The 19,790-nt window shown below is 37.3% G+C and overlaps 3 protein-coding genes across 3 annotated transcripts in view; 1 reads left to right on the plus strand and 2 right to left on the minus strand.

Moving 5' to 3' along the window:
- Positions 1-1,632: 1,632 nt before the first annotated feature.
- On the minus strand, positions 1,633-8,230 carry ASPA (aspartoacylase). The gene is made up of 6 exons (XM_036395264.2): positions 7,897-8,230; positions 5,863-6,058; positions 4,609-4,702; positions 4,102-4,209; positions 3,430-3,539; positions 1,633-2,908 (listed from the first exon to the last, which is right to left on the minus strand). The coding sequence occupies exons 1-6, from the start codon at positions 8,121-8,123 to the stop codon at positions 2,696-2,698; spliced, it is 948 nt and encodes a 315-aa protein (XP_036251157.1). The 5' UTR covers positions 8,124-8,230; the 3' UTR covers positions 1,633-2,695.
- A 2,638-nt stretch (positions 8,231-10,868) lies between these two features.
- SPATA22 (spermatogenesis associated 22) lies at positions 10,869-14,912 on the plus strand. The gene is made up of 8 exons (XM_036395372.1): positions 10,869-10,920; positions 11,598-11,726; positions 12,444-12,498; positions 12,622-12,717; positions 13,129-13,432; positions 13,757-13,886; positions 14,225-14,322; positions 14,642-14,912. The coding sequence occupies exons 1-8, from the start codon at positions 10,869-10,871 to the stop codon at positions 14,831-14,833; spliced, it is 1,056 nt and encodes a 351-aa protein (XP_036251265.1). The 3' UTR covers positions 14,834-14,912.
- A 562-nt stretch (positions 14,913-15,474) lies between these two features.
- Positions 15,475-19,790, minus strand: part of LHFPL7 (LHFPL tetraspan subfamily member 7) — a 58,491-nt gene continuing 54,175 nt past the window's right edge. The window contains exon 3 of the mRNA XM_036395124.2: positions 15,475-18,633. Within this exon, the coding sequence (XP_036251017.1) occupies positions 18,407-18,633 (227 nt within the window). The 3' untranslated portion in view covers positions 15,475-18,406. The remainder of the gene's footprint in view (positions 18,634-19,790) is intronic.

The following is a 19,790-nucleotide window of genomic DNA, read 5'->3' on the forward strand; positions in this document are numbered from 1 at the left end:
CTCATGAGAAACTCATTTTGTACACTGAAACAAAAAAGTTCTTGTTGTGGAGCAAAGCATTTCAGTTCTGAAGATGACTAAATGAAGTATGTCATTTTGAAATCACAAGGTTCTGGGTACATTTGCAGCTTTTGCATTGACTGTCAGTGTTACTGGGGGCTTGGTCCCATGAGTTGGAAGATCAGATCCCAGTGGCTTTGCCTGATCTGTTTTCCTCTGTGCAGTCCCCAGGGTGTAACTGGAGTTTATTGCTGTTTATTTATTATTGTGTGTCTGTGCCTCCCCATGAAATAACAGGGCAGAAATAGAATTCCTCATGGAGGATTTTTGCTCCAGTCACAACATTACTTTTCCTCCTTGGCCCTTCCATGCTGTTGCATCTTCCTACATAAAGAGTTACCACACTGGAAGTTCTTCTGAATTAATTTTTGCATTTAACTACTACAGAAAAATCAGAAATCAATTTCTTCCCCAGATGAACAAAATTTCAATGCAATGCAATTCCAGACTTTATTTTTCATTCAGAGGACTCTGTAATGCATTTCTGTAGCTTTTATTTAATTACCTGTGATGACCAAGTACTATGAATTATATTATTAGAAAACTAATACTATAATTCATAGTATTATGAATTTTATTATATATATTTTTGGTTCTCTATTTTGTGTGTATATATAAGGAGAAACATTTGTTCTGTGTGCTTTTAAATTTCAATTAACATGTATCTCCAGTGTCATGGCTTTTCATCAGAATTATTCATGTGGTGCCTGTTTTAAAGGTGCTATTTTAGGTGAGACTCAGGGGAACTCAGTTCTGTGTTTGAATGATAATAAGAATTGCATTGGATTTTGCAGCTGTGGGCAAAATGATCCAAAAGACTTTCTTAAGACAGAAGAGAGCATGAGGGAAGCCTGCAGTGGGAAGGAAAATGCAAAATATTTACAGGGATGGTGAGCGTGGGTCCTGCTGCCCAGCCTGCCCCCGACAGACGCCGTGCCCTGAGGTTCCAGCCCAGCCTGCAGGGATGGAGGGGATCCCCAGGAGCCCTGGGCTGTGTTCTGGGCACAGGAATTGGAGGGAAGGACATTTGTGCACCCTCAGACCTCGTCACAGCCCAGAACCCATCGGCTTCCTCAGGAGGAGATGTGAGGGTGAGAAGAAAAGTTCCTGCGGTCTCGGAATCTTGGATTGTTGATTTTGCACCACGGCTGCCAAGGAAGGACATTGCCTCAGGACTGCTCTGCTTGGATCCTTTCTGTGCCAGTTTTTGTACAAAGGGAAAAAAAAAAAAAATACCTCTTCACACACACTCAGGAACCTGGCTGGGCCGTGAGGCCTCTGGAAACACAACGAGGCCTCTGCACCGTGCTGAGGCTGCTCTGGGCTGTGAAAAAAGCACAAAAATCCCCACAAGAAACACAAAAATCCCCACAAGAAACACAAAAATCCCTACAAGAATATGCTGTGCCCCTCCCAGGCACAAAACCTGTGGGTGAACTCAGGAACCAGCTGGGGGCTGCTCCTAAAATCCCTCACTGAGGAAATCCCTCCTCGTATGGCCACACAGCTTGGCCACTTCACATCCACCATGTGCTGTCTCCAGATACTCTGAACAATGGCTAGAGCAGGTAATTCTGTGCTTTTTATACCATGTTTATTTAAATTAAGGAAATAAAACTTGTCATTCAATCAACATTCTGTCCTCTGCTTTTTTTTATTTTATTGCCATAGGAGTTACACAAAGGCAAGGAAAAAATAATATTAAATTTAATAGTAAATGAGGGTGACATCACTTTTCAAAGGTAGAATATAGGATTTATCTGGATAATTAATCTTTCAGTAAATAATTAATGTGTCCTTATGCAAAATTCTTAATGTTTATTACCAACTTGTCAAATATGTAAAAAACAACTTTAGAAAATTAATTAAACCCCCATTTTTTTCTCTTTTTAAGACGTTATGACAGGCTTTGTCTCTACAGATATAGAACAAGTCTCCCCATATGGAATTCTTCTTATTTTCCGTTCTGGAATACTCAGGTATGGTTTATGCACTGCTCTTCATCAAAACCAGAATAACAGTCTAAATCTTGCCTTAAATCAGAAGCAGCTTGAATTCATTGTGAAATACACTAAAGTGAAATGTGAAGCTTTTTAGAGTATATTTCTCTGAAATCCTGTTTTTAGCTTATTTTTATGTTTGTAAGTACAAAAACCAAATAAACCCCAAGGCTTCCACTTCAGCACAGTGGGGGTCAGTCACATATGCAGATAATATCATTTATTATACACACCCTCCCCCTGTTTCTCTCTGCCCAGCTTCTCCTTTGCCTCACATTTTCTGTGTTTACCTGAGGAATTAATTTAAAAGATTAACACATTGTAAAAAGTGTTGGTTATTGAGGTTTGGAGTTATGAAGTAGAAAAGCTGTAAATTTTGTATGTAATGTAGTACTGTGGATGAGCTTCTTCATAAAAACTTCACAAAAATATTTATAAATTCTTTGCCTCTATAGGAGTCTATTAGAACAATAAGCTGAGTCATAATCAGCATTATGACAATAGATCTCAAAGTGCTCAGCAAGGTTAATTAAATTACAATTTAAAATTAGATTCTGCATTTATGTATCCCACAAGTTACTACTGAATGACCCTGGACTTCACAAGGAAATTCACTTTTTATATGAAAAAAGCTCTTAAGAAGTGCCCTGCTCTGAGACTGACAACCTGAGGTGTTTTGCAGAGAGTTTGATTTTCTCTGTTTTTACAAAAGCTTGTTTCTTTTCATAATATGCAGCTTCATTAATAAATGTTGGATAGACTGTACAGTCCCCTTGATATGGAATTACTTCTCCATCAAGAGTCAAAAATTGAGGATCACCATTCTTCAGTGGCTGCCAGTCTTGATCCTTAAGAAAAGAAATAGAATATATTTACTTTCAGGTTTTTGTATATTTTATGTGATTCTTGAGTTAATGCTAAATATGCAAATTTCTGCAGTTTATGACAAAACTTTTAAAGTAATAGTTTAATCTTAATACCTCATTTTGTGTGTCTGGCCCTCATTTTCAGAATTCACTGGTAAAGTGAACTAGAAGGAAACTGCAGATGCTCACTATTGATTGAAAATTGAAAACAGACACTCATTTTAGACTTAAAAATTAGATTTCTATTTTAAAATATAAACTGTCCTATTATCTTTTTCTTTGTAGTGATTTTAGATTCAGTGATTCCCAAGACAGTTCCTGAAATAATGAATGTATGACCTTAGTGAGAGAACTTAACCCTAGGGGAGGTCTAAAATATTCAATAAAATCCTTTGGCAATATTGGCATTTTAAATATTTATTCCTAAAATATACAACAATGTAGCAGAAGCAACACAGGAATAAGTAGAAAATGTCACAAAAGGAAACTATTCTAGAATGTACCTGTAGTTTAGGATGAATTATTGCAATAATTTCACCATTCTTATTCCTGGGATAATCTACTTTCTCCATTATTTTAAAAACCTCAATTGTGCATGGTGGAAATTCTTTGCCTAGAAAGAATAAATGTAATTTAATGTCAAAATGAAAAACTGCCTGTTAAAAAGAACATTGCATTATTTATTCTCTGCAGAATGGCTGAAATCATCAAGTTGTCCCCTCAAAGGCAAATTGTAGAAAGATGGCCCAGTCATGTATTGGGGCATATGAAGTTCAAGTCTAAATTTGCTACTGAAATGTTACTTTTCACATAAAAAGACCTATTTTGTAGATGAGGAAATCAATGAAAGGTCTGTTTACTAGTGTTGCACAGCACAGTGTGATATCTGTGGTATTTAATCTTTACTATTCCAGCACAATAATGGAAATTCTGACATGCATAACAGTATTATTTTCTTTCTATTTCAAAAAACCCCCAATCTACTGACAAAATATACTCTGAAATAATTAAAAACACTTTTGTCAGAGTGTATTTTAGATAGTGCACAGGCTTGACTTCAATTTTTTAATTCTCCCCCCACCTTTTATGCGTTTAACTGTAAAGTGTCATTTTTAAAAAATATTCTCCTAAAATATTCCACTGACATGACACAGGATGCTGTGACCTCTCATTACCTTCATTAAAAAGTTGCACAAAATCAAGGCCATGTTTGACAATCTTCCTCATTTTGTCCAAAACATCAGCTCTAGCAACACCTTGTGGCTGGGGCCCCACCTCGACACCTGTTTGGAGATGAGGGAGATGATTAATGTCACTTAATGTCACCATCACACATCACATGCACAGCAAAAATAAATGTCTGCTGGGCCAGTGTTCAATGTTTAAGAGGGATTGTAAGGCACAGAATGATGTAGGTTTTTAAGGCAAGCAAGTCCTTGTCATATATTATAAGTATTTTCTGCAAAAAGTGGGTTAATTGAGTTTAAGGAGTTCTGTGTTATGTAATGATTGTGGAAATCAGAGCTCTTCAGAAGAATGGATAATCACATCCTTTCATTTTGGTAAGTATTGTCAATCAGGCAGCTCCTGGTGCTCAGAGCAGTCTGTGAACACACCTGAAACCAGCCATATTTCCAAGCCATTGCTGCTGGGGTGAAAGAGCCTTTAGCTTTGATATTTACCAACAGGATGCTTTGCCACAGAGCGAGTTGTTGCATATTTCAGGCTGGGATGTTCAATCAGCAGGGCAGGACAAGGTTCTGGAGCCAAAGCGTTCTGTGGAGATGGTTTAAAAACCTTTGTCATGCAAAAGGGTTTCAAATGTTGTGCCACAAAAGAATTACTGATGCAGAAGTGATTTACACAATGTCTTCAATATGTTGCCTTTATTTCAGGGCCCTTGAGGAAGTAGGACATCTTTAGAAAATGCACAAAGCTGTGTTTGTTGGTGTCTGTCCCATTAAGTGATGCCAGGCAGCTCTGCTGAACCAGAACTGAGCACAGTTCTAGTCTGGAACTGCCAGCAGAGAAAAAAAAAAATTCCTCAGCATGGTTCCAAAAGGGAGAACTGAAATACCATAAAGCAGATTTCAACTCTTTTATTTGGGGTTAGACTCCAGTTCTCTTATGGGGAACACAGATTGTGAATTAAGCCTCGTTTTAATCTTAATTGGCATTTTTGCTACTTGAGGCTTCTTTCTTGATGCCTGTCCACCATTACTCTTAATATAATTTTTGTCAAAAGCTTTTTAGATCTTCATGTATTTTTATAAGCATTTAAAAAGTATACATGAGATAAGAAAAAAAGTGCTTGAAAAGACCTTGTTTCTAAGGGAAAAAACAAAATTAAAATCCCACATCATTGGCCCAACCTGGATTCCATCAGTCACTGTCCAGGCCACCAGAATTCAAGCAAATTTTGCTTAAAGCATCACTTCTGCAAACCTCTAGCAAAACTTATCAGCTTTAGGAACAGCAGAATCAAACAGCTTCTAAAGACACATCACTGATAAGGGAACATTGTCAGTACCTACTTCCATTATTTGTTACATCTCTTCATTTAATAAAATTAATGTTTAACTATTTAGCATGTGTAACCCAAATTTATCCAAGTTCCTGACAGATCAGTGTGAAAGCAGATTAAACTGCATTAATTTTCATAGATGTTATTCTAAGTATTCCTCATTGCCCATTAGTCTTAATAATGCTCATTTTAATACATGAAGATATGATGAGTTTAAATCTGAATTACCTGATATTATAATCAAAATAATAGTTGCCTCTGATTAAAAAAATTCATCCTATGAGTAATGAAATATTTTAAACAGTTTTGCAGAAGAAAAAATAGTATATTTAAAGAAACTACAAAATACTATATAGTAATACAACATTACAACTAATAATGTATTTTAATAGTTCATTTAAATTAGTTTTACCTTGATATAATGAACCATTTGAATTGTAAAGTCATCCCTGGAGTTTTCAAGAATAATGGTACCACCCATGTTAGAAGTGGTGTTGTGAAGGTCAAAAATAAGGTCATAGGCATCATCACTACCTTTGGGACCAAATATATGATTGATTTCCTGAGCCCTCCTCACTTCATATGGAATATCTTCCACCACTGGCCTGCTGTTAATATCAGCACAAAGAAATTAGTGAGCTCATTCCATGGCTTTACAGTCAACAAAATATGTATTAGCCTTTTCTTTTTACTTTAAATCCAAAATTGACTGGAGTTGAAATCACCTGTTTAATTACCAGACTTAAAATTGGCTGAATTTTTTGAAGAAATCAAGTATGATTGTCTAGTAATTGTTTTATTATTCTGTGTCTTGTGCAGAAGGGTATTAGAATTATTTAATCAAAGTTTGGCTGGAAAATATTTCTCCTTACATCCCAAAATTTCCCACTATGCATAAAACTAACTAAAAATTTAGCAACAACATCGAGCACTTCCAAGACTGGATCCCTCTCCTGCTGGAGACCATACTCAGACATCAGTCCATGATGTTTTGCCTTGGACATCACCCTCAAGGCTTTTTCTAATTTGTTTTATTTCTTATCTTCTCATGATCTGACCAGATTTTCACAGTCTATTCCTTCTTAAAGCTCAGTGAAGATTTTGCTACCTCAAATCTGTTCCTCCAAAGTTTTAATCCTTGTCATTTCAGGAGACTCTGTGTATCATATAATCCACCTCTCTATTCTTTAGCTCTGCCTTTGAAATTCAACATTTCTTCACATAAAACTGTTAATTAATACTTTTTTATTGAAGCTAATGAGATTTACACCATTGCTTTCAGTAGCATCAAAATTTCACTCTCCTTTTTCTTATTTTGTAAAATAATTTATGATTTTGAAGGTTCTACACTTAAGGGACCAGAGGCAGGTACTTCAAACACTCAGTAGAGCTGAAATAGGACCAGGCAAATTCGTTGTATTTACTGAGAAATAGCAGCTAAATATGAAGGAAACCTGCAGGTGTCTTAATCTTGTGTTTTTTTCAAGTGTTCTGTGTTCAAAGCAGTTGAAACCAAACAAAACTACCTTTTTTTTGTATGTTTTTCCAAAAGAAACAATTATAAGAATGGCCTCAATACTTATGTGCTAACATCTGCTTATCTTAGATGTAATAATCAACAACAAAATTCTAAGATGAAAAGCCAGATGGAAAGAAGTGTAAGATAAGAATAACTGCCTGCAAAATATACTCAGTAAGTATTCCTTTCTGTGATATTCACCTTTGCCATTAAAACTTTTCTGAAACAGAATTACCTGGTGAGCAGCTACACTAAGAAGGTTTATATAGCAAAGTAAACCTCTGGAATAGATGTCTCAAAAGCACAGAAACATCAAATCCTATTAAAAATGTAAAATCAGTTACTATTTACAGTAATTATAGACAGTACTTCTTTTAAAGTAATGAGTCAGTTAAATTATTCAGGTTTTTGGCTATGCTTTTACCTTAGAATAGATTATTTCCAGCTTCAACTTTTTCTAATTTCAAGTTTTCACCTTTTGCTGTACATAACTGGAATTAACACACTTCTCTGATTTCTGTGCCATTCTTTCAGATACTCAGATGTCCATGTTTAATTGCTTTTATCTGCTATTTCTTGGAAATATAATTGTATTCAGAAGAGCTCCCAAACTGAATTGCACAAGACATGAGAAACGATGACTCTGACTCAGAACAGTGGTACTCCAATTCACACAAATGCAGCTCATCTAATACTAATTTAAAATTATGTTTAAGATCATGTGTTGGTTTGAGACTGATTGTACCAGCAATAGAAGTGAGTCTGTTAACACATGCAATTTGTTCTTTTTTTGGGTTAAAGGTCAGTAATTTCAGTTATGTGACTGCACTGTTAAAGTAGTAGGGGAACTTGTGTTCAACATTTTAATCAGGAAAGAATTTTAAAACCCAGAAAAAGCAGAACAACAGAAAGCACAACTGCTCTTACCCAAGGCTCTCGGGGTCAAAAACCCGGTTGAGATCACAGTCAATGTACCTGGTGCCCCTCTCCACAGCCCTGGAGTTGGTGAGGAATGGCTTCACCTGCACTCCTGCCCTCTGGATCTCAGCTCCATCCTGCTGCCAGTGCCTGACCAGCAGCACCCCCGATAATTCATTGCCGTGAGTGCCCCCGAAGAGCCCGACCCGGCTCACCCGGGCACACGGGGAGCTCATGCTCGAGGAAAACTTTTCTCTCTGAAGGGGGAAAAAAAAAAAAAAAAATTCTTTCCAGTAGGAGAGTCTTTCTTCTGGTTAGGTCAGACGCAAAAGAAAGTGAGTGGATTTCTCCCAACAGTTCTCAACTCAGTTTTGAGGCGGGATTTTCCAACCTCCCTCCCCAAGGAGCCTCCCCTTCAGTTTCTGTATTTAGTAACATCTCCGAGGCTGTTAATGGCACTGTTCCACAGTCCAAAAGTTAACTCTGGGCAGTCTTTATAATGCATGATCTATAGGAAAATCCTGTGCTAATCAACAGTGGAAAATGCTGTTTTTACACTTAAATATCAGGCATTTTTGCGCTGCAAATAGGTGTAACAGGTATTCTCATGTATGTTTGAAGTTACATAAGTATTATAAAAGGGCAGAATGATTTAAAGTGAGCAAAATCAGCAAAATAAGAATCATAACTTGGCTCTAGTCCAGCACACAATGCTGAAACATCAAGTATTTTCATCTAAAAAAAGCCAAAGAACAGCTAAGTTCCTCAATGCACATCGTGCCTTTTTGTTTTAGAAATCCTACAAACAGTGATTAGAAGGAACATGAGCTGAAATTACAGTGCAATTTATCCACGACTGACTTACCCAGAGTTCTGGCTCCAGTTCTATCTTGGGATCTGCTAACACAGACCTCTAACACATTGAAACAACTTTGCCAGGGACAGCCCTCTAACTTTTGCAGTCTTTTATTAAAAAGGAAACAGATCTAGACCACCATGGGACAATAGTTCTGTTCCCTCCCCAAAAAACTTTAGTCAGCAACTTTTCTTCAGAAAGGCTTCTGAAGCTTAAGCCAAAGACCAGCTGTAACTTCCATCCTGAGAATCAAAACGTTTAGAATAAAAGGACTTATTAACAGAAAAATAAGCTTTATTGCTGTAAACGACAAAAGTATTTGCAATTGGTATATGACTCATGATATAAACATAACAAATATTCGATTGCAAGAGAATAAAGAATGTTTATTGAACAATTCTTTTTTATTAGGATTATACTCCAGTGACTGAGAGAATATTTGGCCAGTGCCTGAAAGGCTTTATATCCCAGGCTGACAGACTGTAGGTCTAGGAAAAGCTGAGCACAGGATTTATCTAAAATAGTTCTGCCAGGAATATAATTTCTACAGAAGTTGCTCTCTATGTTTCGGTTCACACATTCAGATTTTGCTGAAGCTTACAGTGAGTTAATACAGAGAGACTGTTTGCTTAAATACTCAACTGTATTACTCTGTACTTAGGAGCTGTCAGATATTTAATCAGAACGAGTAATTTATTAAACAAAGCAGTGAAGTTGCATTTTACAGCACTGGACAGTGTGTACTGTCCTTTGACCCCTGTCTCTCTTTAGCGGTGGTGCCAGAATGGGGAGTGACAACACCCAAAAACACAACTCACACTCTGAATCTGGGTTTGTTGAATTTAAACACAGTAGAAGTTTGAAGAGTAAACAGCAAAATGCAAACATGCAGGGCTGGAACATTTAGCTTATCTTTTATTCCTGCTGGCATTGTAATGGTTGTAATTCCTTCCAAAGCACTGAATGAAACACAGAGATGTCTGTGCACTTAATTAACATGCAAGAAGTTTGTCTCCTAAGAGAGTTTTTAGGACAGAGACAGTGAATTTCCAAACATGAGTTTAGGAACTAAACCCATGGAAGCTTCTTTTATCCCTTTAAAGGAGTTCCCATGCAAACCCTTTAACTCCTGGTGTCCCAGGACCTGCCAATTTGGGAATGAATGGAAATTCACATGGAAATTTTCACTCCTCAGGGTTAAACACTGGGACCCATCCCTTATTCCTGTGCTTTGCCAATACTCACACTCTGAAAAAGGATGTGGGATATTTAGTTTAGTAAGAATCCGGATTGGTTTGATGTTCTACATACAGATCTTTGGGAGCGCTTCTGAAGGAAAAGGTTTACCAAAACAGGACAAGATCCAGTCGTGCCAAGCACTCAGATTTTAGGCAGGATCCAACCATGTGTAAAAGCTGAAGAGACAATCAGAACGAAGAATGCTTTTAGTTTTATTTACAGCCACGTTTGCGTCCACACACTTCTGCAGATTCAGCTCCTACCCCGGGCTTTCTGAGGATGACACTACACGGGTTCCTCGGCGGCGGGGGTAATTAATGAAATCTCACTGAGGGGGTGATTAAAGGGTTCTTGTGTCTCCAGCCGGGCCCGGCCGCGCCCTCCGTGCCCTCAGCGGCTGGGAACGGGGCTTCACCTTCCCGCCATTTCCGCACCGCCTGAGGCGCGAGCGCGCGGACGAGTGACCGTTATTTTTGGCGGGCTTCGCCTCAGGGCTTCACCTGAGGGCTGACCCTGAGGGCTGACCCTCAGCTCCGTCCCTCACAGCTGAACCGTCAGGGCTGACCCTGAGGGCTGACCCTCAGCTCCGTCCCTCACAGCTGAACCGTCAGGGCTGACCCTGAGGGCTGACCCTCAGCTCCGTCCCTCACAGCTGAACCGTCAGGGCTGACCCTCAGCTCCGTCCCTCACAGCTGAACCATCAAGGCTGACCCTGAGGGCTGACCCTCAGCTCCGTCCCTCACAGCTGAACCGTCAGGGCTGACCCTGAGGGCTGACCCTCAGCTCCGTCCCTCACGGCTGAACCGTCAGGGCTGAACCCTCACGGGTGACCCTCAGCCCCGTCCCTGAGGTCTCTCCCTCAGCCCGGTAAGCGCTGACTCTCAACATGGCCCTGACCCTCAGGGCCTGGAATCTGCAAAGAGCAGATTGCATCTCAGGTGTGCACCTGTGGATCTTCTAAATTCACTACAGCTGATTCTGTGTTTTAGGGCTTGTGTTTGAAATTATGCCAGGCGCTGGCGCTGCAGTGTTAAGAGAAACTGCCATAAAATCACGTGAAATTTGGATGTGTTTGCAGCATTAATTATTTTGCTTTGTTTATCTGACTTCCATACAGCAGATTTGGAGAAATCAATACATTGCTGCCTGTTAAGATTCAGCAAAGAAATGAAAAGGAGTTTAGCTGACACACCGGCTCGGAGCACAGCAGGTACCAGCCCTTCTTACGTGCTCTCCTGTTCACACCTCATTATGCTTTTATAGGCACATTAAATGCATTTATGTATGTAGTATTCATACAGGATATTCCGTATTTAGCCCTAAACCCCCATTTCCTGAATGGGCTTGAATGGGTTACCTGTTTATTGCAGCACAGGGCGAGATTTTAGATGGATTCAGGGAACTGGTCACTGAGGGAAAGGTTTCATTAAAGGGATTATGTGCAGGACAGAGGGTTGGGAACATAAATTCTGCGAGGGAAGGGCCTTTTATGTGTTTATTAAATGCAGTTCCTACGTGTAATGTAAAATAATTAAGTAATTTTATTTACTTGTTTTAAGTATAGGTTGTGTATCCTTTTGCTATTAATATAGCATGACTTAAATTTTAATTTTAGGTTGTCTGCCTGTACCACTGTTCAATCAGAAAAAAAGAACTAGACAGCCCCTCACTTCAAATCCACTTAAAAATGAACCAGGCACTGGTTCTGGGACTCATAGTTATGACTTCTCTCCTTCATCATTCGGTAAATAAGATATATTTTATATTTTTTTTCTACTGCCTCTAAATCCAAATAAATCTTAGCTTACTAATTGTATTCTATGAAATCAGACATTGTCTTTATCAAGAACTATATGCATCCTTTATATCTATTTCTGAAAAGTTCATTATGTAAAAATTGTCCTCCAGGAAATTTCTTTCTCCTCTGTACAATTGAGCTTTTTATATTCTTGCCTAGAGGGAGTTTGACTCATTGTGTGATGGAGAATGAAGTAGCACTGGCATTTAAATGGAGTCTCTTGAAACTGACCTTTTGTTTTCAGTTGATTTCAATCAACATTCAAGTCCTGTGTTACAAGAAGAAACATTTGTAAGATGTCTTTCTTGTAGTTCAGAAAGGAACTTCTGTTCTTCAAATTGGGTTTGGAAAGAACGGTGCAGAGCTCTGCTTTTAGTGCTCTCATTATGTTTTACTTGTAATAAAGTTTCAAAGTTTTCTTATAATAAAATCTCTGTTGCTAATAAGTCTAATGTTTGTAACTGAACTATTGTCTAGAGAAGCAACCTACTTGTTAGAAGTTGTCTTATAGTTACAAATATCAAAGGATCACATTTCCCTTATTTCTTTTTCTTCCTCCTTCCTATGTGAGCCTGTTTGTGGGACTTTGGGCAGAATTGGAAGCCTACCTTTTAGTCTTTTCCATTTTTATCAACATTCAGTCCTTTATCTTTTGAAAATTAGGCTGGGGAGCTGCAAACCCAGAAGTGGATGAACTGCAGAAAGCAGCAAACAGTGGGTATGTAAGAAGCAAGTTATCTGTTGCTTTTTTGATTTTGTTAATTGTTTCCTGAACAATCCATGTGTGTCTCACAATAAAGCTGCTGCTGTGTCACTGATTCTTTAAACTTGTCTTTGAAAGCCAAGCAGAACATCCGATGGCTCCTTCCCTTATGAAACCACCAAATGCATCAAAGTTTAATTTAGCAAATGCTGGGAAAAACGTGTCTGCCTGCAGGTTGGTGAAGCCTTTAATGTCTATTACCCTTCCTTTTTGTTCTTATGTGAAAATGCATCTCACATTTTCCCATATGCCTGTAGCAGTTAAAGAAACCCTTTTAATCTCACTCTCAGAGGAAACCTTGTTTATTTTATTTTAAAGTTATGAAAATATGTGAATTTTGGGTCAGGAAAGATCTGTTAGACAGGGCAGGACAATAACTGAGCAGGTTTTAAGGTCTGTTGAAGTCAGATAGATTTATGCACAGGTGTAATCACTGCCCTGTACATGGATAAATTTGGTGTAAACTCAAGTGAGTTTGGATATATTTAAAGCTCAATCAACAATTTATGGATTGCTTTTATATACTTTAATGACATAGCTCAGTATTCAGAAGAGCTACTGTGATACTGAACTGTTGTATTGCAGGAACAGAAATGAATATACTCCTTTAGGTAAAACAGCAAATTCAAGATCTGATAATGGAACTTCTCAGAAGTTTGAGAACTTTCCAAGCGGTTTGAAAACTGTCCAGCAGCAAAACCATCCTGCCAGTCGTAACCCATCCCAGCTCATCAAAACAGACACATCCAAAGGAAAGTGGCCAGTGAAACCCAACACTGTGGCAAGAAGTCTGCAGGATCATAGTCCAGCATATAAATTTAACTACAATACTCAGCAAAATAAAATGAATGAAAACCAATTTGGTTGTGTCCCAGAAGATAAAAGTCAGGTAAAACTTATGGGCAGGGTTAATAGGAAAGACATAATGAAGAAAGGAGTAAAGAAAGAAATCTGGTGGAAGATGATGAGGTTTTCATCAGCCCAAGGTGCCTTAGTAAAACCTGGAGTTTCTTGAAATTTAGAATTCAGATTTTCATACTGTAATAATCTAAAATCCTCAGTAAACTGGCAGGGAGTTTTTTTTGTATATTCTGAACAAATGCTCTAATTTTAATGTAATTATCACCTATTCAACATAATAAATAAATGCCTATGTGCCCTTTGAAATTGCAAGTGTGTATGTCTAACTTAAGCTTTTGTCTTCATCTGAAAGGAAATTCCATCATCTCAAGTGAAAACTAAAATAAAGAAGAATTCTTTGCGAATCCTGTCTGCAGTCATTCAGAGTGTGAGGCACTGGAGCCAGTATTCCTATAAGACTGCTCTGCTATTTGAAGTTTTAGGTAAGCATTGTAGATTATAATAATATAATCTGATCATAATGCTAGGGCAACAACAAGTCAGAATTTTTCAATAGCTGAAGTACTTAAACCCACAAAATGCTGGCATGAACACCATCTAATTTCCCTTCCATTCAGCTCTCAAAGGTGACTGAAGCAGGTACAAAATTAACACTTCAGTCATCCTCCAACATCAGGTTTTTCTATCGTGTTTCTTTCCTTTCCTTGTTTTAAGAATAAATTTTCCTGTTTAGCAGGAATCTTCTGTGGAGTGATACAGTTTTACAAAATTTTTTAATATAATTAGTCTTGGAATGATTAATTTTTGCTTAATGGGACAGGCACACTGGATTCTGCAGTCACACCTGGAGCACATGGAGCAAAGAACTTTCTTCTAAGAGATGGAAAGGAGACCCTGCCTTGTGTGTTTTATGAAATTGTGAGTATTCTGTGTCCACACATAACACCACTAGCTCCAATCCTTTTCAAAGAAAACATAAATTCCCAGTGCAAAAGGCAGACTGAATGTTTTTATCACATTGTTCCAAATTTAGAGCAATAGTTACTACTTAGGCATCCTGAGACTTGTGTTTCAGAAAAACAGGTGAGATTTTGAGTTCAGTTTGTAAGCAGCTGGTAACAGGAGAAAAGCTGGTGTAGAGGTTTTCTGTTTGATGCAGCCCTCAGAAGCAGCCACGTGGAGAGCTCTTGTGTGAGGTGATGTAATTGTTGTATGTGTTTGTTATGCTTTGATGAAGGACCGGGAGCTTCCACGACTCATTAGAGGGCGAGTGCACAGGTGCATGGGAACCTATGATGCAAAAAAGAACATTTTCAAGTGCGTCTCTGTAAGACCAGCAACTGCTCAAGAACAGAACACTTTCCAAGACTTTGTTAAAATTGCAGATGTTGAGATGACAGCATATGTAAAAACTATGAATGAAATGTAAAAGTCAAAATGGTTGTCCAAACCCCAGATTTAACTAATTGTTACCCATAAAGGCTGGACATGCTACAACATTTACCAAAACTACCACTGAAAATCTGGTTATATAAATATAAATATAAATATAAATATAAATATATATATATATAAATATAAATATATATATATATATATATATATATATATATATATATATATATATATATATATATATATATATATATATAAAATCTGGTTATATAAATATCACTGTGCTGTGTTATCCAGCAAATGCTGTGTTGTGTTCATTGGGTTCCCATTTATGTGTTACCTGATTCATGTTCTTTTGAAAAAAATAAACAATCAGTATAAGACCTGTATAAAATAACAACAGACCCTGAGGCTGTAGGAAGATTCCCAAGGACACAGAGGAAGTAGACAGGAAAGAATTATTAGAACACAGAACTTCCTTGCCTTGGCCATGGAAATATCTTTCATGACAGATGGACCATGTACAGGTTTATGTGCCTTTGCCTTCAAACATTACCTTTCATAGGTTATTCCTGCTGTTCCTATTTCCTTTTCCCCTACTTCAGAAGCTTTGTAGCAGATCTCTTGGGAATTGCAAAACAAAAGAGTTGTCAAGAAAATAGCAAACAGTCTGGGGATTTTTAAAATTATTTTATTATACAGTGTTGGCAATTGGAAATTTCACATTTAAAATAATTGAAATATTGTATCCAACAAGTCAAATACAGAAAACAGTTAATATTCTAAAAAGGAGCCAGCTAGTCAACGCAGAAACACAGTAATGGAAAATACAGCTTTTAGTTACACTTAAAAAATTATATATTTAGAATAAAACTTGAACCTGGTCCAGCAAATTGTAACAGGAAAACGCTTTTACACAGTTTAACGTGCAAACAGTCTTTATTGAAAAAAGTGATCTGTCAGTGTGTGAGCACAGGCATTGCCAGCAGCAGGTGAGATCTAAAGGATGTGCTTTACCAACTGCTGCAAGGATCACTGGAATTGTCACCACACCTGCACTGTCAGGTGGGCTCAGAGCATGGATGCCTCAAGGAGGGTTTTGCCAGTTGTAGAGGTCATGTACACGTGTTTGATTTATTTAAATATTATAAAAATGTTATAAAATGTTAAAGGAAGCTCCTAATGGAAGCATTAGCTTGACTCATAAAAGGTGCAGAATTTTGCAGGATGCAGAGGTTGATGATTGAAGTTGAGCTTTAAGAAGTCAAGGATTTGGTACAGCAGTGTTGTGAATTGGGAGACTCTGCTGTAACAGTAATTTAAAACTGCTTCCAGTTATGTGATTGATGCTTCCAGTTTTGCACATGTGAAACTTAGGTTAATAAGTAATGACAGGAGTAGGTCCTTTTGTCTACTAGGTATGTTATGGCTGTTAATAAAAATCTAAATTCATTTTTCTTTTCAGGAAGTGTTTAGATCTTTGCAAAAGAAGTTTCTATTTGACACTAACAAATCACTTTTTCTAGTGAAACATTAAGTGAACAGTCGTAAACATTACACAAAACAGAAAAACCCTACTCAATACAGTTTATACACACTACTCAACATTTTTCAGTTGTTGGGTGATTTTTTTTCTTGACCATATTGATCCTGTCTTGTATAATGGTTCTAGTGTAAAGGCACAGGTTGGTTAGGAAAGAAAAGCCTGCATCTCTGTCTTTCTACTATGTGGTGATTCTTTTCTTTTTGCATGTTGTTTGTTATTCCTCACTTTTCTGACTCTCACATGGAAATTATCAATCTCAGCCATTCATTAAAAAAAAGTGTAAGACATCACTGAAAAGCACATTAATATACAGAAGTGACTGAAATTTATTCTTCTTACTTTAGGGCATTCCTTCAGCCTATTTTGTTAAATATGTGGAAGATTTAATTTCTCAGTCCCTGTGAGCAAAGGTGCAGAGCACTCATGCTCTCTTTCTCAGTATACTTAATCCTGCATTGGAATCTGCATTTTCAAAGAACTTGCTAAGTTTATGTGCAGAAATTGCTTTTAGAGTGCATGGAAATGTAAGAACAGGACAATTATTTTGGAAAACAATGCAATGTTCCATTGAAGTTTAGAAGGGGGAGGAATGTAAACAAGACTGCAGAAGTCTTTGATGTGTATTAAAATAACACAGTGATTGTTCTGTTTGCATTTTCTTATACATCCTCAACATGTCTCTGTCTGTCTCTTCATGTACACCTTCCATTAAATAAAATAAAAATTCAGGAATCAGTTGGACTCAGCTAAGTGAAGAATAATAAATTTGATCACCTGGTTTGTGCCAAAATACAAAACTAAGAAGTACACCTCTCAATTAAATATAATCTATGTGATTTTTCTTTTTAATAAATAATAGAAAATAAAAGATGAGAATAGAATTAGAATTAAAATTTTATTTTAAATGAAAAAAACACAACAGTGGTGTGAGATTAGAACCCAATGTTTCTTTTGCTTAAGGCAATCAAGTGCACTTATTTCAAAGCTTGATAATAATGAATTCAGTGCTATTGTGGCAATCAGACCTCACAAAATTTCCATACAGACTAATGAAATATGGCCATTGGTACTTCTGACACAGCATCAGATTTTTGCTGGTCATGTTCAATAGCATTTCACTTCACTTTTTTGTTTTACAATCTGGACTCTCAATTGCAATGGAAATACTGGAATTAGTTCATTCTGCCTTGTATTATCACTGCAGATAAGGGCCATTGGGCACAGACATTTTTGTAAACAGAGATTTTTTTTTTCAGCCTTAAACAACAAAACCCAAAGTCTATAGCTGTCATAATTCAAAACATTTTGTTAAAGTCCCGTTAGAATCATAATTTAAGAAATATTGAGAACAAATTCTTAGGGATTTTTTTTCCTGTTGTTAAAGTATTAAATCATCATGAAGCCTTTGGAAGTAGTTGAAGTTCTCAGAAAAAAAAAGAAATTTCAATTTTACCCAAGACTTCATGGAGATGTCTCTATATCTTGGCAATTAGAGCAGAAGTAAAAGCTGTGCCCAGAATTTACAATATGCAGGTGCTGCTAATATACATAGATTAAAAAGAAACTTTTCTTGTATACAGATTTTTAGCTATCAATCCTAATTTTAGGCTGTGGCTACTCGTAGGTGCTTTTTCACTAATCAAAGTAATTGTAACAAAATATCATTATTGATTTTAAAGTTACTGGGTTCATAAAAGTTCTGACATTTCACAATATATCAGAAGTGAATTGAAGCTTTTAAAACTCACAAATTTGAGACACAAAAGAAACTGGGAGGTAGACAGATGTTTTGAGGATAAACTGATTCTTTTTTGTCTAAGGCAGTATGCCATGATCTGTTTAGAGCAGTGTAAAGCTGCTGATTAATCCTATTTCAATTCCAGAGCGTTCGCTGCTCCTGCTTACGGAAGACTTTCAATGCACTTTTGGTCTTTGTCAATCTGACCTTCTCTTCCCCATCTCCTCTCCTCTCTTTAGCAACACAGCCAACTGGAAGTGCTTCAAGAATTTCTGCCCATTAGTGTAGACAGGAATGTTCTGTTCTTAAACAGTAATCAAATACTATAAAATAGTAGGTATTGGAGTTGGAGATATGTGCTCTTTTGGTGCATATTTTGCAAAGAATGGTAAAAAGACAGACAACATGACCCCAACAATTGCCAGCATGTACCCCCATCCAATCTGGCAGTCTCCTGCATAGTAGATGTCTGAGTTCTCACAGAATCTCTTCACAGTAGCAGAGTTGAAACCAAAAGGGTAAACCAAAAGCCCAGAAGCCATTATGAACACTAGAGAGGAGAAAAAAAAATCACACCAGTTATTATCAAGCATTAATTCCTTTGGATAAAAGGAGTCCTAATTTTAGAAAGGCAAATATATATTATATTAAAATCAATGGGAAAAGGCATAGCTTATAAAACCCCCTTGTGATTGGCAGATTCTCCTCCTTTTCATAATTACCTCTTGTGAACAGCAGTGGTGTGACAAGGCTGCAAGTTGGGACTTTTTTCATGAGAACTCTTGCCATTAAATAACTTCAGAAACGCTGTGATCCAGATTATGTAGCCATGTAAAAAGTAAGGTGGTTCAGATAGAATGGAATCCAGAGGAGAAGAATTCCTAAGTTGGCAGATTCCAAACCAGCTTCACTTTCTTCTCAGCAGCATTTTTGTGCTTGAGACAAACAATTACTTTGTTCTGCCAAATGGAAACTTTCAATGAAAGAGTTCAAATACAATTTTTTAGATTCTGCTGGTGAGGTTCTGGTAATGTGAGACTCATTAGTACCGACTCAAGTTGTTTAAAACATCCTGCATTTGAACAACTGATGAAAACCAACACCATCTATCTTCTTTATATTTATTTTTTTTATGTCTCTTGACATTGGAAAGCCAGGCTTGCCTCCTGCAATAACCCTGCATTATCCACTGGCTTTTAATAGAACTTCACAGATTTTAGTCTTTAAGGAACCCATGTCATGTTCAAATATCAATTTATGCAGGTAATAGAATCAACAGCAGAACCACTTTTCCAACTTTAAAAATAAGACTGCCCAAGGTATAACTCATGAATAAGATAAAGATACAGGACAATCCCCCAGGAACAACTCTTGGCACCTGATTCTGCCCAGCTTGGAAAGGAGAGGGGCTGAGCCAGGCTGGTGAGAGGGGTTACACCTCCTTTGTTTGAGACAGCCCTGAGAAACCACATTTTCTTCTCTATCCCTTCTGCTAATCAATAACCACTTTATTTAAAATCTCCATTTTAAAAGGCTTTATTTTATGTACTAAAAAGATACCATGGAGCAGTCCCTTTTCCTCTCTTCCTCTTTTTCCAGGGCAGTGTTCTGTTCAAATTCAGGGAAGTGATTCAAGAAGCAGCCAGAATTAACAGTTATGTTTGAGCTGATAGATAATTCATAACCAGCAAACATCTAATGAAACAT

Source organism: Molothrus ater, chromosome 21 (genome assembly GCF_012460135.2).
Source record: "Molothrus ater isolate BHLD 08-10-18 breed brown headed cowbird chromosome 21, BPBGC_Mater_1.1, whole genome shotgun sequence".
In the NCBI taxonomy this organism is placed as follows: Eukaryota; Metazoa; Chordata; class Aves; order Passeriformes; family Icteridae; genus Molothrus; species Molothrus ater.

What these genes read in the sequence shown, in the direction of transcription:
- ASPA (XM_036395264.2), bottom strand. Translation starts at nt 8,123, where the DNA reads ATGAGCTCCCCGTGTGCCCGGGTGAGCCGGGTCGGGCTCTTCGGGGGC. An exon ending in AAATGGTTCATTATATCAAG is followed by an intron (nt 4,703 to 5,862) that starts GTAAAACTAATT and finishes CCATCTCCACAG; the next exon opens with AACGCTTTGGCTCCAGAACC. An exon ending in TAATTCATCCTAAACTACAG is followed by an intron (nt 2,909 to 3,429) that starts GTACATTCTAGA and finishes TCTTTTCTTAAG; the next exon opens with GATCAAGACTGGCAGCCACT.
- SPATA22 (XM_036395372.1), top strand. Translation starts at nt 10,869, where the DNA reads ATGGCCCTGACCCTCAGGGCCTGGAATCTGCAAAGAGCAGATTGCATC. An exon ending in CTTCTCTCCTTCATCATTCG is followed by an intron (nt 11,727 to 12,443) that starts GTAAATAAGATA and finishes TTTGAAAATTAG; the next exon opens with GCTGGGGAGCTGCAAACCCA. An exon ending in CAGAAAGCAGCAAACAGTGG is followed by an intron (nt 12,499 to 12,621) that starts GTATGTAAGAAG and finishes TGTCTTTGAAAG; the next exon opens with CCAAGCAGAACATCCGATGG.